At 49.8% G+C, this 16,505-nt stretch overlaps 1 protein-coding gene across 4 annotated transcripts in view; it reads left to right on the forward strand.

The window, feature by feature from the left end:
• Positions 1 to 16,505, forward strand: part of MYLK4 (myosin light chain kinase family member 4) — a 71,699-nt gene that overhangs the window by 23,606 nt on the left and 31,588 nt on the right. The window contains exon 1 of one of the 4 annotated variants that reach the window (XM_060403541.1): positions 3,895 to 12,518. The exons of the other annotated variants lie outside the window; for them this stretch is intronic. Within the exon in view, the coding sequence (XP_060259524.1) occupies positions 12,498 to 12,518 (21 nt within the window). The 5' untranslated portion in view covers positions 3,895 to 12,497. Of the gene's footprint in view, positions 1 to 3,894; positions 12,519 to 16,505 lie in introns of those variants that run through there. 4 annotated transcript variants of the gene reach the window in all.

Raw genomic sequence — 16,505 nt, forward strand, 5'->3', positions numbered from 1 at the left:
AGCGCGTTGCTGAGTTTTCTTTTACAGTTTTTTTTTCTTGCATCACCTCTGCTGCCCCTAGCTTGCTTTGCTCCATTAGTTTTAGCCTCTGGTTTTCGTGCTAGGGCCGAAATGCCAACACTTGTCTGCATGTTAGAATCACCAGGAAATCCTTAAAAACTCAAGTGTCCAGACCACAGGCCAGACCAATTAAATTGTAATCTCTGGGACTGAGATGAAATACTTGGTATGTTTCAAAGCGTCCCAGTGTCCTGTGGAATAAGCCTGCTTGCTTCTCCACGTCCCTCTGCTGTCCCGAGATTCCGCTCTCCTGTCCGGATCATTTATCCATCTGCCTCCAGCCTCTGAAACTCTATTGCCGCTGTGTCTTCTCATGTTATCTGTTTCCTCTGTGTGGGTATGACCCGCTTATTCTTATTGCGGTTAAATCCTGAAAGATGATGCTGTGAAAGTGCTGCACTCGATATGCCAGCAAGTTTGGAAAACTCAGCAGCGGCCACAGGACTAGAAAAGGTCAGTTTTCATTCCAATTCCAAAGAAAGGCAATGCCAAAGAATGCTCAAACTGCCGCACAATTGCACTCATCTCACATGCTAGTAAAGTAATGCTCAAATTCTCTAAGCCAGGCTTCAGCAGTACTTGAACCGTGAACTCCCTGATGTTCAAGCTGGGTTTAGAAAAGGCAGAGGAACCAGAGATCAAATTGCCAACATCCACTGGATCATGGAAAAGCAAGAGAGTTCCAGAAACACGTCTATTTCTGCTTTATTGACTATGCCAAAGCCTTTGACTGTGTGGATCACAATAAACTGTGGAAAATTCTGAAAGAGATGGGAATACCAGACCACCTGACCTGCCTCTTGAGGAATCTGTATGCAGGTGAGGAAGCAAGAGTTAGAACTGGACATGGAACAACAGACTGGTTCCAAATAGGAAAAGGAGTATGTCAAGGCTGTATATTGTCACCCTGCTTATTTAACTTCTATGCAGAGTACATCATGAGAAACGCTGGACTGGAAGAAGCACAATCTGGAATCAAGATTGCCGGGAGAAATTTCAATCACCTCAGATATGCAGATGACACCACCCTTATGGCAGAGAGTGAAGAGGAGCTAAAAAGCCTCTTGATGAAAGTGAAAGAGGAGAGTGAAAAAGTTGGCTTAAAGCTCAACATTCAGAAAACGAAGATCATGGCATCTGGTCCCATCACTTCATGGGAAATAGATGGGGAAACAGTGGAAACAGTGTCAGACTTTATTTTTTGGGCTCCAAAATCACTGCAGATGGTGATTGCAGCCATGAAATTAAAAGACGCTTACTCCTTGGAAGAAAGGTTATGACCAACCTAGATAGTATATTCAAAAGCAGAGACATTACTTTGCCGACTAAGGTCTGTCTAGTCAAGGCTATGGTTTTCCTGTGGTCCTGTATGGGTGTGAGAGCTGGACTGTGAAGAAAGCTGAGCGCCGAAGAATGGATGCTTTTGAACTGTGGTGTTGGAGAAGACTCTTGAGGGTCCCTTGGACTGCAAGGAGACCCAACCAGTCCATTCTGAAGGAGATCAGCCCTGGGATTTCTTTTGGAAGGAATGATGCTAAAGCTGAAACTCCAGTACTTTGGCCACCTCATGCGAAGAGTTGACCTATTGAAAAAGACTCTGATGCTGGGAGGTATTGGGGGCAGGAGGAGAAGGGGATGACAGAGGATGAGATGGCTGGATGGCATCACGGACTTGATGGACGTGAGTCTGAGTGAACTCCGGGAGATGGTGATGGACAGGGAGGCCTGGCGTGCTGCGATTCATGGGGTCGCAGAGTTGGACACGACTGAGCGACTGAACTGAACTGAACTGAAGAAGCAGCAGAGCACGGAGTAAGACAGAGAGGAAAGGAAGGGCTCTTAGAGGAGGTCAGTTTCAAACCAGAAGGAAGGGTCCTTCTAGTTCAGTTCTAGTGGATACTGACATAGGTACAGACGTATCAGCAGCGATTTTACTTCGCTTCATTTATTCAGAAAGGGGCTACTCCCTTAAATCCACCCAGATTTTCTTTACCTGTGAGAGCACTGGCACCACCCTCAGCTGTACAGTTAGAACTTCACACGGCCCCCAGTCCCTCCCAGCATCAGGGCCTTTTCCAGGTCACACGGTCAGCGTTTACCCATCCATGGTTTAGTCACTAAGTCCTCTCTGTGACCCCACGTACTGCAGCCCGCCAGGCTCCTCTATCCATGGGATTTCCCAGGCAAGAGTGCTGGAGTGGGTTGCCATTTCCTTCTCCAGGGGAACTTTCCGACCCAGGGATCAAACCCAGGCCTCCCGCATCAGAAGCAGATTCTTTACCAACCGAGCTACGAGGGAATCCCCACTAATTTATAACTAGTGATAACAGACTTGGTTAAAGCTTGCTTTTCTCTAATTATTCTGGTTAAAAAATTAGTGTAAATAAGATTGGAAACTGGTAAACTGATTAAGAGAAAAATATTCAAGGGTCTTACTAGAACTTAAATGCAGGAAGATGAACCAGTTGCTGTGATTACAGATGCTGCTGATCTGATCTGCTCTGCCCTGAACCACACTTCAGTAGCTATTAATCTGTGTCACTGAATTAACAGGACTGGAATAAAACTCTTCCTTCTTTTTAGACAAATTTCATAATTTTATTTTTTACATACGTTTGGTCTGCCTGAACTTGGGATTGTGGTCTGTTTGATGAAAATAACGGGAAGGCAAACTGTGAATTGGAACATGTCATTTCTAATTAAAAAATCACTAAACACAGGCAAGGAATCCAGGCTGTAAAGCACTACGCCTTTTCACAGGCAATTAATATAGAATTATTTGGCACATTCAATTCTGTAGCTAGGTGGGAAGTTACTGTATTTAATTGCGCTCACGCTCACACGTTTACCTATGAAGCAGGGCTCTCTTTCCTGTTCTCAGGGCCTGTAACGCAACCGGGGCAGCGGTGCCTCGGCCGCCCCGCCCCAGAAGTGCGGTTGGTTTCTCTCCCCCACTGTGACCCCCTGCCCTCTCCCCCCTCTGTCTTTCCTTCCTCGCTGATGAACTCCCAGCGCTCTGGTCCCTGTTCCGGGGCTGACTGGCATGCTTTCTCCCGTGTGTGGGTGGATGTGACTCAAGGATGTGAGCCCAGACCTAGCTACACATCCTGCCTTTTGAAGGGTGTGAGTGAGTGTGTGTGTGTGTGAGTGTGAGTGGGTGTGTGTGTACGTGGAGTGTGGCTTTCTCTCAGAAGCCTGGGAGTTTCGCTTACTCCTAGCTGGTCTGTCTGCCACAGCAGTCCTGAGTGAGGCCAGTGGAATGAAAGAGAAGGCAGGGAGCTGGCCTCGGAAAGTCACGCGAAGGCTCCAGTGAGACTAGTGACGTTCAGCCTCATGGGTGTGAAATTTACAGACTCCCAGACTCCCCAGCAAACACAGCTGCACCTCTTCTGTTTCCTGTTGAGAAAATAGATGACTAAAAGCTATTTTTATTCATCAATTCTGACAAGTAGGCTTGATTTTCACCAGCCACACGGGTGTGAGCGGACACGTGAACGATGGTCAGAGTCAGTGCGTGCCCATGCGCTATCAGCGTGCCGCTTAGAAACAGAGGGCTTCCCTGCGGCTCAGCTGGTAAAGAGCCCGCCCGCCATGGACGAGTCCCGGGTTCGATCCCTGGAGAAGGGAGTGGCAGCCCACTCCAGTACTCTTGCCTGGAAAATCCCATGGACAGAGGAGCCTGGTGGGCAACAGTCCATGGGGTTGCAAAGAGTCGGACATGACTGAGCGACTTCACTTTCTAGAACTCACACTCTAGCGAGTTCAGTACACGAAGGTTTAGACCCTGAGAGTCTAGAGGTCCAGAGGTTCGATTCTCAGCCAGGCTCTCTGGAACGCTCCGGCCTCCCCCTCACAGCCCCGAGGAGGTTAGTGGGGGTCCTGCCGCAGACCTGCTTTCCCTGTAGCTTGAGGACTGGAGGGGCCAGAAGTTTTCCTTGAAAGCTTTTTACTCTCTGATGGTTATGTCTCAGTGGCCAACCCTTCTGCAAAGGAGGCTGAAGAACATAGTTTTTTAGCTGAACACATAATCCAGGTGTCTCTTAGAAGGGAAGCTGGGGAAAGGACATTAGACAGATGTCGCAACCTATGGCATGGTCTGTCCAGAGACCAGGCCGAGTGAGCGCCTGGGTGTGAAGCGTTTCCCAGAGGAGGCAGCTCACAGCAGAACGCTGAGTGCGGAGCGAGAGGAGGTGGGCGCACATCCTGAGTGATGGTCAAGCTGGACAAGCTGCTTGACTTCCTGGAGGCTCAGCTCTCCCCTGCCAGGAGGAAATGCTCACTTTACTCCCCGGAAGGCCGACGAGCCGGAGTCTGTGGACGCCTGTTGGCTGGGAGCCTCGCACACGGTACTGCTGACTCAGTGTGCCTGTAACCTGAGGAGCTGGGGTCACAGGCCCACCCCGGCCTACCGGACCACCGGGCAGACGTGAGGTGCTGGACCTTCACCTGGAGTCCCACATGGTGGGTGCTGGGGTCGACGGCCACAGGGTCACTCCCAATGCCAAGTGGCGCCTTGTGAACAGCTCGGCCCGGGGCGCAGGTGCGAGTCGGATTTCGCGCGGTGCGGGGTGCTCCCTGCCGCAGTCCACCCGCCCGGGGCTGCTTACGTGTCTGCTCTCCGTTTCAGGGGTTTCACTTTTATACTGGCTCGTTTACAGATGTTTGATCAGGTGTGAACTTCTACCAAGAAGACTATAAAAAGGCAATTTAACCAGGGAGTCTGAAATGCCATACGAGGGGTCGGCCTCTACACAAATTACGTACTGGACTTTAAAAATGAACAAAGTTGCTCTTTCTTTTTTATTTCCTTGCGAAGCTCCTAGAAGGAAAGTTCAGGAGTTCACTTGGCCTGTTCGGGCGACTGTCCCAGCAGCCACACCGTCCTGTCTGACCTCAGTTCTTCTCTTTTCCTGACACAGCCTCTCCCTCCTGCTCACCAGGCAAACACTTGGGTATGTTTTCAGGCCGGGCTCAAGGGGCAACACTGCCTCAAAGCCTCCATAGCCAGGAGCCCCTGGAGGAAGCCCTCCTTCCCCTGGGCTGGGGTAACCCTGTCTGCATCTTTATCGTAAGAGCGTCAGGCGCTAATTGAGAGCTTACCATGTGCCAGCCACCGGTCTAAGTGCTTCGTATATGTTCGCTTCATGCTCATGAAACCTCTGCAAGCTCAGAACCCTTATTATCCTTAGCTTACAGATGAAAATTGAGGCACAGAAAGGTTAAGCAGCTTGCGCAAGATCACACAGCTAGAAAAAAAGAGCCGAGGCAGGACAGGCATCCGGTCTGTTAAGCAGTTATAACCCGTACAGGATAACTATTTTAATAATGCAGTTCTCAGGTTTTCTGGCTTGATTGTAAGGCTTTTCCGTCAGGGCTCTGTCTTATTCCTCTGCGCATATTCAGCGTTCTGTCTCGGATGAATGAACGCATAAACGAATGAATGGGCACATGCCAGCATGGGAAACAAATTCAGACCGGACAGGAAACTTGAAAATGATGAGAAATTACACTGTGGCCCCAGCTCCAGCTTCTCGCCACAGTGAATGCTGTCGACAATTTCCTGTGATTTCTTTTAGGAATGCCAGCCTGTATGCATGTGCTTTAAAGAATTCATCCAAGCAGGATCACGCTTGAACACACTCTGCTCATTCCTAGCACATACAGGGCTGCTTTTAGCTTAGCAAGACTGAAAAGGGTTTCCCATCCATCCACCCACCAGCAGACGCGTGAGTGTCTTCCACATTTTGGCTGCTGTGGATAATGCTGCTGTGGACGGGGCTGTGCAGACACGTTTCGGCATTCTTGGTTTTAGATCTTTCGGGTGCACCTCGGAAGCACGACTGCCGATACGGTAGCTGTCTGTTAAATCTTTGGAGAGTCCGCCTCACCCTTTTCCCCGGCGGCTGCGCCATTTTGCGTCCCCACCATCAGTGCACAGGGTTCCGATTTCTTCACACCCTCACCAGCACTTACTGTTTTTATGCTGGGCTCCCAGGCGTGATGGGTGTGGTGTGGTATCTCGTTGTGGTTTTGGGCTTATGTTATTTCATTTTATTTTTGTCCATGTGGCATGTGGGGTCTTAATTCCCTGACCAGGGATTGAACCCATGGCCCCTGTAGTGGAAGCTCGGGGTCTTAACCGCTGGACCACCAGGGAAGTTCCCTGGCTTATATCACTCGTCGTCCAGGAAAAATCATCCTTCGTTCTGGGTTTGGGTGGGAGTGTTTTAAGGAGAAATAACAAAAGCAAAGTTCTCCGTGGGATGTGGCTCAGGGTATGTTTGTCAGCCAGTGTCTGGGCCCAAATGAGGAATCCGACCTTTAAACTGGCTGGGACCGACCTTTAAACTGGCTGGGAAACCCTGCACCGCCCCGCCAGGCTGACCCCCAGCGACCTCCCCGGGGATTCCTGAGTGTTAAATCGTGCCCTGACTCTGGGTGGGAACGGCCTGCTCTAACAAAGTCCTGGCGACTGCTCTGTGCTGGCGTTCATGGCAACAGGAGAGCGTTCTTCCAAGTGCCGGGGCCAGGCCTGGGCACGCCTCCCCGGTGGGGGTGGACTTGCCCCGGGCAGCAGAGTCAGTGCAGACAGCCGACCCGCCTGTCCTGGGGGCCCTGCACCACGCTGGTGTTTGTGATGCTTTTCTTTTTCCCAAAACACTTCCACATTCGTCCCTGTATGTTAGCCCGTCAACGGTCTTTGAAACTAGGGGCGATAAACCCGCGTCTCTAACATGGAGTGCTCTCCACAGGGAATGCAGCTGGTTAGCAGAAACGCCCCTAGGACCCAGCCTCCTGACTGTGGGCCAGTGATCCATCTGACAGAGATGGTCCCCTCCCAGAGTTAAGATTTCATGCCTTTTAAGAGCCTGCTTTCTTCAGGACTTTTTCTGGCTTCAAGCAAAGTACCCTGTCGAGCAGCGGCAGACAGTAGCTTGTGTCTGGCCCTTTCTCCGTGGACCCTGGTGGTAAAGACCAGCTCGGTGAGGATGGGCACAACCCTGGGGCCTCCCTAACCTTGGCAGGTTCCACCTAGTACCCCTCACAAGCCTTTGAGACCAGGGCTGGTTAACTCTGCTCAGCTTAAGGTTAGAGACCTCTGCTGATGACTCTCATGATGGTTAAAACCAGTGTCTCCAAACACGAATGCCGTAGGCTGAGGAATGCCCTGGGTCTTCTCTTGTTGCTCTGCGTAGCTTGAGTCAGAGATCACGGGAAGTTCTATGTCATCGGAGAAGGTCTCTGGGTGACCAGTGGCTCCCTGCTGGACTTCGGGTGGCCTGAAGTAGACAGAGGTCTGGGTGGCCCTCCCCAGGCTACTTGCACGGACATGAGCCCACGCGTGGCCAGTCTGTCTGCTGGAACTTGCTCGCTGCTAGCTGAGTGGCCGAGGGCACCGGGGCTCATGGACGCAGCAGGTGGGCGCCACTGATGGACGAAGGTGGCCAGCTGCGTTTGATGGCGTCGCTCCACGGAGGTCATCCCCCCGGCTCAGGTGGCCCCTGCTGAGTGTGAGCCCCGGGGCATGATGAAGCTGTTGTTCCAGGGGCAGTGGAGTCAGCGCCCGGGAGTTTCAGGTTTCGTGACTGTCAGTGGGAACACAGTGAAGGTTTCCTCAAATAGATGTGTTCACAGAGTGTCCTTTTCTGCTTTAAAACAAAAGAGGAGAAAAACCCACCTCATAGGCCACCTCTGATATGTTATATACTTACTTGCAAGATGTACACCTTTGATTGATTATTTATATCTTTACAGAGGCACCTTCTTTGTCAAGGATACTACAACTGGAGGAAAGAGCTTTTGTTTCCGAGGAAAAATAATTGTCACTCTTAGGTTGCTCTTCAGAACGACTCCCCAGAGCCTACTTAAAAATTATAGACCCGAAATGTTGCCTTATTTCTTTTAAGCCAGAGATACCCAACGTTAGCATGACTTAAAAATAGTTTTTAATTAGTGGATACTGTTACGTATGAGATGCCCTTCCAAAGCATCTTAGCACTTTACAGCTTCTCAGATGATACCACCCTGTGAAAGTGTGTTCGTGAGCCCTGGGCTGACACCCCATGCAGAAGCTCCTGAAGGGTAACCAGAAGGTTTCCTCCTGTGTCGTGCTCAAACACAGTTCAAAAATAAAGTCTTGCCCTCATTTCATTCCATCTTTACTGAGCCACAGGTAAGAGAATTTCATGAGAAAGTTTGGAAGTAACTGGAGACTTGAGGATATTTAGAATATGGACCATCTGAGGGTGAAGACAAGGACTGCTAAAAAATACCTCCACGAATCTGTGAGTTGCAATCACCAAGGAAATGTTGTGCTGAACTCATTCTTTCCTCTCCTGAGTTATTAAACTAACGTGAGTTAGTAAGAGTGCCACGACTCAGGTTAATTTCCGCAACTCCGTTTCTTGCCGTATCTTGCGGGGAATGCAGAGCCTGTGGACTGGCCAACAGCAGAGCGGGTGACGCTGTGGTTGGCTGGAGAGCCATCCATCCTCAGGACAGAGCCCGGAGCCGTGGTCCTCAGCGTCCTTCCCGCTGTGGCTCGGTCAGAGGACGGTTCCCGCCCTGGACTCGTATGCACCGCTGTGTGCAGACCAGCTCCCTGCCACTCAAGAAAACACACCTCCAGAGCAGTTAGGGCGAGAGATACTATTATGAGGATAAACCCACCACTCCGGTCCGGAAAATGGACGGCCAGCGGATTTCAGTGCCTGGGGCACTATTAGCACCAGAGTGTCGGAGCATCTGTGAGGGACCCTAAGTGAAACAGGCTGTGCGCTGGCCTTGCCCTCCGCCTCCTCCTGGGCAACATTCTAAACTCCAGCTAAAGACACCGCGCGGTGCGCTTCCAACCTCCTGGGGAAACCCAGCTCCACAGCCGAGGGCAGCCTGCGCAAGAGCAGCGGCTTCAGAGCTCCAGGGGAGGCTTCAGGACCAGGAAACCTATAGCTGAGGGAAGCTTTAAGCCAGTACGTAAAAGTGGTTAATTGTCAAAAATGAAGCTTTGATGTCCCATCCAAAAGTTTTCAAAACAAGGTTTGATTTCTGTAAGTTTTGCTCCAAAGGGACTTCTCTGATAAACAGACCTGTCAACATGATCAATTACTATTTGGGTAAATATTTTAAAGAATTGTAAGAAATTACAAGAAATAATTTATTATTCTATTCTGCCTCTGGACGGCTAGTCCTTGGACGACAGTGACACCATCTTGCTGGTTGTCTCTTGACCCTGGCTGTCTCGGGCACGTGCCATAGCAGTGTGGTGCGTTACACGCTAGTTCACAAACCTCGCAGAGGCGTCTTGGCTGTGACAGAACTCTCCACTTAAGACAAAGTTTGCAAATTAGACGGCTAGGACCTTGCCGAGCCAACCCCAGGGCAGCTGTTCCCCACCCTTGACTGTGCGTTACTCACATGAGCTGCCCAAGAAAATATACAGGGCGCCACTTAGAATGGAATTTCAGAGAATGAATGATTTTTTTTTTTGGTAAGGGACACACATTAAAAAGTTATTTGTCGTTCATCTGAATTTAAATTTAACTGGGCGTCTTGTGTTTTCCTTTGCTGAACCTCGCAAGTCTAAGGCTTTAGAAAAGGTTGAAATAAAGTTCTCACTTTGGAAGTGTGGCCTGGGATGGGGCGCCAGGGCTGGGGTTTCAGAGGCTCTCCCGGTGACTGTTCTGCAGCTGGGGTCGCGGGCCGCTGTCCTGTAGGACGCATTTCGACCTTGAACCTGTTCTCATGACCTCCAGTTGGAAGCGTCTGTGCCTCCTTTCCGAGGTATCCCGGGCCTTGGGACCCCAGGGGCCAGTGGTGGGGGTCTGTGACACGCAGGCGTGGGGAGAAGTGGGAGCTGTGAGGCGACCTTGACATCTCTGCCCTTCCTGAGACAGCGGAGCTTTACCCTGGGAACTTCTCCCTGTTAGAATTCTCCCGAAAAGAAGTGTCTGTGCCCAGGCGCTGGGCTCCTTGGCTCACCTTGCCATCGCAGATGCTGCTCCCGGTTCTGCACGGTCCTCAGAGGTGATGCTCAGCCCCTGGGCACCCTGAGTTCTCAAGGGGCCTCCTACACCCGAGTCCCCACACTAGGGCACCCCACAACCCAGGGAGGCCTCAGATTAGGAGGAGGGCCAGGCTTTGCTGGTCCTTCCAAGTTTGATCGTGTGTGAGAGCCTAGTCTAGGCCTTAAACCCCTCAGACTCCCCACCGGAGACTGCTGCTGCCTCCTGGGGCCCAAGCCCAGCATCGGGGCCTGTCAGCCAGGAGCAGCCTTGCAGGGTTTGTTGTTCCAGGTGGAATCCACAGTGGTGCTTCTCTGGATTTCTGTTTGCTTTTCTCTGCTCACTTGGTGGTGCCAGTCACATGCCTGACCTGTGGAGCTTGCCACAGCCTCGGGTCTAAGGTGGGCGAGGCTCCTATGAGAACAGTGCCCAGTGGGAGGATGGACACTCAAGTGCGAGGTTAGGCCTGGCCCTGGGTTGCTTTGAGCCAGACACCACGCCTCCCTGGAAGATCCACAAATAAGACACAGCACTGTGGATGGAGGCTGGAACCCCTGAGGGCAAGCCAACGCAAGTGTAAGATGGTGGGTTTCATTTAGATTTGTACAGTTTGAAATCCTGATATTATGATCAAATGGTAAGATCTAGTAATCATTGGAATCATGGCATTAAACACAGAGTTCTGAGCTCATTTGTCTAGAGTTTAGTTGAAGGTGTCCGTGAGTCCTCCAAGGAGAAAAAACGGGCTCGGTGCTCACAGATGTCAACCACACAGAGGGGAAGCCGGGAGCGGCGTGATGATGCCCAAGGCAGGAAGACTCGCCAAACAGCCGTCAGCCCCTGATCGCGTATGGACCCTGAGGACCTCTGCTGCGATGAGGTCTAGGATGAAGGCACAGCATCGTCTGTGAGGACGGGACCGTCTGCCATCTGATAGGCGCGTGGCTGATGGAGGGAGGCTAAACCGTTAGATATTTTTATGAGTGACCTATCAGAGGTGCTCATTTAGAAAGAAACCAGATAGTGTTTTCAAGGATGTGAGCTCTGCAGGAAAATTACCGAGGTGTCCTAGCCAGAAGACAAACCCGGTCTTAATAAAGACTTCTGCAACGAGGCAGCCGTGGAGGGAGGAGGCCAGAGCTTTTAATTTGAGTTGGAGTACGAAGTAAGACTCCAAAAGATTAAGTGGAAGGAACATATAGTCCTGGATATGAACAAAACAGCCCTGCGAGAAGCCCAGCGCTGGCAGAATCCCTGAGCCTATTAGCAGCTAATTAACTCCTGTGCTAGCTCGGGCTGACGAGACCGACGGTCCGGGTCACAGCAAATCCAAGAGGGGACAGTCCCTTCTGTCTTGTCACTGGGGGAATGGAAACGGGAGACGTGGCTTTTTTCTTTTTCCACGGCCAAAATTCATGACAACAAAGGCTACGCTGTATGGCAGATCTGTGAGGTTAAACTTTAAGATCAACTCTTTGGTATCCTCTGAAAAAATGATTTCAAAAACGACTTGAAGAGAAAGTAACAAAATATAATGCTCAAAGGCAAATTAAAAAAAACGATTTTCGTCAGAGAACGTGACTCATAAGCACAGTTGTGTTATTTCTAAGCGTAAGTACGTTTATAGATTCAGCCAGCTTTCCCAGCTTCGGCTTCGGAGCTGGTGTTCTTTGACTAGTCCTTGAATTTAGTAAGGAAACTTATTTAGCATTATGAACTATTAAAGCATTGTTTAGAGGCAGTATATTTAGATATACAGATGAGACTAATTCTATCAAAATCCCTATTTTTTAATTTTGATAATGATATTAGATTACCTGGGGGAAAGGTTATGTATACTTTCAGACATGAATTTGGTTAAATCAGTATAGATGGGAGCAAGGTTTAATAAAAATATGCATGATTATGAAATGCATATAAATAGTATGCTGTTTCATTAAATATATATATATATATATCCATGCTATAAAATAAACTAGTCTTAGTTATTTAATCACTTGAAAAGAATTCCTAGGTTTTAGAATTTTTGAGTTAAGGATTTTTTTGCAGCTGGAGTCCCTATTTTATAGAACATGGTTTTCATAGGAGTTGGAATCCTCATCTGGTTAATTTTCTTTAAAATTTAAAAAAAAAAAGCCCCACAGTTGACTTCGACATTAATTGTCATAACTTTTAGTAGAGAAAAAACTTTGAGGTGCTACTAAGAGTAGAATTCATAAAAAGTACTTAATATTTTTTATAACATTTACCCTAGAAACTGAACTTATTGATTTTTAAATAACACTGCTTCTCTGTTACGTAGGAAAAATTGGTGCCAATATGAGTAATTTTGTGGGAGTGAGCAGAAAATGAACAACAGCAACGGGCTAGCAGGTGAAGAAATGTCCAGGTTCAGATGTGACCGATGTGGCTGCAGCAAGCTATGTACTTGTGTAAATGTGCTCCAGCAATAATGAGGTCAGTTTGAAAAATATATTGCTTATAACTGAATTAAATCAAAATGAAAAATTTTACAGTGATTGTTAAATGCCAAATTGAACTGATCTCATTAAATGTGAAATTCAAGTATATTTAGACTTTTGCCTAAATTTTAATACGTGAAAATAATGAGACATGAACAGAAGACTTGGAAAAAGTTACTTCTAACTTTTTTTTCTTTTAGCAGTTTCTCATTTCACAGTTTAGATGTATTTTCTGGACTTGGATGAAGCAGCCTAGCGTGTGAGGCTCCAGCGTGCCGTGTGTCTCAGTGAACCAAGGATGAGTTGCCGGTGTCGGCCCCGGTGGTTTGATGTGAGCGTTTCGCTCATGACTTCTCACCTTGTGCAGTTATCTTTGTGTGCGAGTCAGGTTCACAGAGAAGAAAGAGTTCATTAAACTCGAGGAGGGGGCTGCAGTGGCGTGGAGTGAGTGTAGACGAGGTTTATACGAGGTTGCTAACTGAAAACAGACTCCAGTTCTGGGCTTGCAATACCCACAGCTGCAGTTTGCATCCAGGAGGGTGCAGCGCTGCGTGGGCTGCGGCCAGCTGTCGCCTCCTCGTGGGCACTGATTTATTTCCTGCTCTTCCGGGCGTAGTCTGGCCAACAGTCTCCAGGAAGACGGATGAGCAACTGTGTGCTGTTTTTGCTTCCTGTGGAAACCCACGGAGAATTCCAGGTGGAGAATTCCCACAAGCCGAGGGAAGTCGGCCAGCCCCTCCTCGTTTTCAGACCCCCTCCGGCCCAAATCTACTCTATTTAGATACAAGTGCAGGCCCCAATGGAGTTTCCTTAATCCCCACTATTAGGGCTTATTTGAGAAGCTTTCCCTCCAAACAAAAGTAGTCACTTTAAAGTCCTTCTCACTCTGGCGACCCGATACCAGAAGACAGAGTAATGCTTCTGTTTATACCGGTTCATAACACAAAACAGTTCTGCGGCTGCCGGTTCTAAGTGTCTAGAGACCTGCTGTGTGGTGACGCAGGGGGCAAGGAGAGCTGTGTGCACATTTGGGAAAGGTGCTGCGGTGGGCGGGTGTTCAGTGAGAGGAGAGGAGAGCAGAGTCCGTAAGCATGGGTCCAGCGGGCACTGCAGGTAGGAAGGCGCTGTGGGGAAAGTCAGCAGTACACACAAGAACCGTGCCTTTCAGCACAAACGCTTCAGCTAACCGGGCGCTCTTTGGTAAAGAACCCTCCTGCCAGTGCGGGAGGCGGAGATGAAAGAGACTCGGGTTCAATCCCTGGGTCGGGAAGATCTCCTGGAGGAGGGCGTGGCAACCCACTCCAGTACTCTTGCCTAGAGAATCCCATTACAGAGGAGCCTGGTGGGCGACAGTCCATGGGGTCAGAAAGAGTCAGACACGACTGAAGCGACTTAGCAGGCAAGATTAAAATCTCCTGCAGTTGAGTGGAGCTGGGAAGACTCCCATTTCTCTTCTCTCTAGCTGAGCTGACTTGGCCTACATGCTGTTCAAGGTCTCTTCAAGTTCCAGATAATTTTATGATTTAGTAACTTTTCTATTTCTTTGTTTTATTTTGAACGTTTAAAACACTGTGTTCCTTCACTGTGAATTGTGTGGCTGGGAATACAAAACAGGGAGGTATCCAACCCAGCGGATTGGGAAGCAAACTACTTTCATTATCTTAATTCCTTTAAAACATCTGCTTTAAACCTGTGATATTTCATCTAAGCTGATTTTGTGGGTTTCTCCTTGTTCTGTCTTCCGTCGTTGTGGAAAATAAAAAGCATTTTTTCCGTAATGAAAAGTGCTACCTTTCCACACGTATTAGTTTTTTTTCATGGACGAAGCAATCTTTTCGTGAACAAGAGATTGTTATTCTTATCGGAATCGGTGGATAGCGCTTTCTTTTTTAAAAAATAAATGTATTTTTGATTGGAGGATAATTGCTTCCCGATATTGCGCTGGTTTCTGCCGGACATCAGGGTGAATCAGCCGTAGGCATCCATGTGTCCCCTCCCTCTTGAGCCTCGCCCCACCTCCCAGCCCATGCCACCCCTCTAGGTTGTCACGGAGCACAGCGTGGGCTCTCCCTCTTGCACGTCGTGTGTATATTTCTCCACGCTGCTCTCTCGATTCGTCCCGGCCTCTTCTTCCCCCAGGGTCCGCGGGTCTGTTCTCTCCCGCTGAAGCAAGAAGGACAGGCTCAGTGCCAGCGCTGCCCGAGACCAGGAATTCACAAAGGAGCTGAAGTGCGCGTCTCAGGGGCCAGTCCCCAGGCCACTGCCCCTGAGCAATGCTAGGAAAGAGGCCTCATCATACGCCATTTCCTTAGATGGAGGGGAGATGCGAGTCTCCTGATAAAGGGTCGAGAGATCGCCCTCCTCCGTGTGGACAGGGCCCGAGGCAGAGGGGAGGAGTCAACTCTGTGGAAGCAACTCCCTCACCAGCTGAGAAATGGAAAGAGGGTCACGTGCAAATGAGGAAGCCCACACATTTCTGTGACCTGCCCTCGAGACACCTCCACACGGGCATCTGGTTACTGAATCATCATCACAGCAGAGCGATTCCAAGGGCGCAGGTGTCTGGAAAGGCCCCCCAGCAGCGATCTCTCGCCAGCAGACAGGGATTTGGAGAGTGCGTTTAGCTCCGCTGGGCCTCGGTCAGAGTCCGCGGCCTCGCAGACGCGTTAGAGCATGCGCGGTGTGTAGGCCGGCTCCTTGGTCCCAGGACGGAAGCAGGGAAGGACTTCAGTGTCCGAAGCAAAGGCACCGACCAGGCACCTGGTTTAGTGTCGAGCTCGGCAATGCACAAAGAGGTAACTGCCGCTTGCTGCTGCCTCCTGGAAAATTAGGTTTCCTGACCCTCGTGAAGTAAAATGAAGTTCAGCACGCGCCTGCAACCTCGTCTCCTCGCCGTCATCACAGGTGCTCACCACGTCTCTGAAGCACGTAAGGCAAGTTGCAGTCTAAACACAGAGTCTGTGTTGCTGACAAGGTCTCAGGGGGAGCTGGACACAGCCCTACTCCCAGTAGAAGGGACCAGCCAACTAAACCTTTGGGCAGAGTCATCACAGACGAGTGTCTGTCTCCAGCATTCGCATCACATTCCACATTCAGAGATTTCTCAGAGACGCCTTTTAAAGCCACTTTGCTTGGTAATATGCTTGCAAAACTTGCTGCCCTGGGGAAGCTGATCTCTGAGCTTCCCCTAAACCCAGGGGCCACACAGCCCTCCCCCTGGGGAACGCTGGGCTCCCCGGAGAGTGCAACCACCCCCGTGAGCCAGCTTCCCAGGGGGCTGGGCTGGACCGCCCGCCGCTTCCTCGGAGCAGGACACAGGAGATGAAGCGATAGAAGCGAACGTGAAATAAAAATTAAAGCGCATACGGAGAACACCACGTGGAACGGATCCTTATAAAACTGTCTGCGGTGGGGAGAAATCAAAGGGTTTTATTAGGTGATGAGAAAACGCTGTAAACTTCATGTGAAAACATTCCAAGGTCGGGTCTTGTGTTGCATAAGAGAGGAATTATGCTAAGTAAGACTCATTTTAATCAAATGCACATCAAGGAGCTCAAATCCCATTTGTACCTGGTTTGAAATTGGTTATTAACACACACACACACACACACACACTCACACACTCACATACACACCCGTTCCACTCCTCAGCAACTTTGCAGGTGCTGTTCTGGGGACAGAGGCGGCCGCGTTTGGGGGTTTCAGATTCACTTTTGTGTGAGGCGTGCACACAACTCCGTGCCCTGGGAGGCAGTGCTCCCCACTGCAGCCAGTCTCCCCTCTGCTCACCGGCATTTGCACGGAGGAATTCAGTCCCTTGCGATGGCCACATTTTGACCAGGAAAAGAGGCGAGGATTTCACGGGAGAACCAGGGCTGTGGGTGGGAATGTGGGCTTTTCCTTGGCTCCTCCCTCTCCAGATTCCCTGCAAGATCCTCTTGGAGAGGGGTCTGCGGTCTGCTGGGCGAGCACCCCCAGACGA

Source organism: Ovis aries, chromosome 20 (assembly GCF_016772045.2).
Source record: "Ovis aries strain OAR_USU_Benz2616 breed Rambouillet chromosome 20, ARS-UI_Ramb_v3.0, whole genome shotgun sequence".
Classification (NCBI taxonomy): Eukaryota; Metazoa; Chordata; class Mammalia; order Artiodactyla; family Bovidae; genus Ovis; species Ovis aries.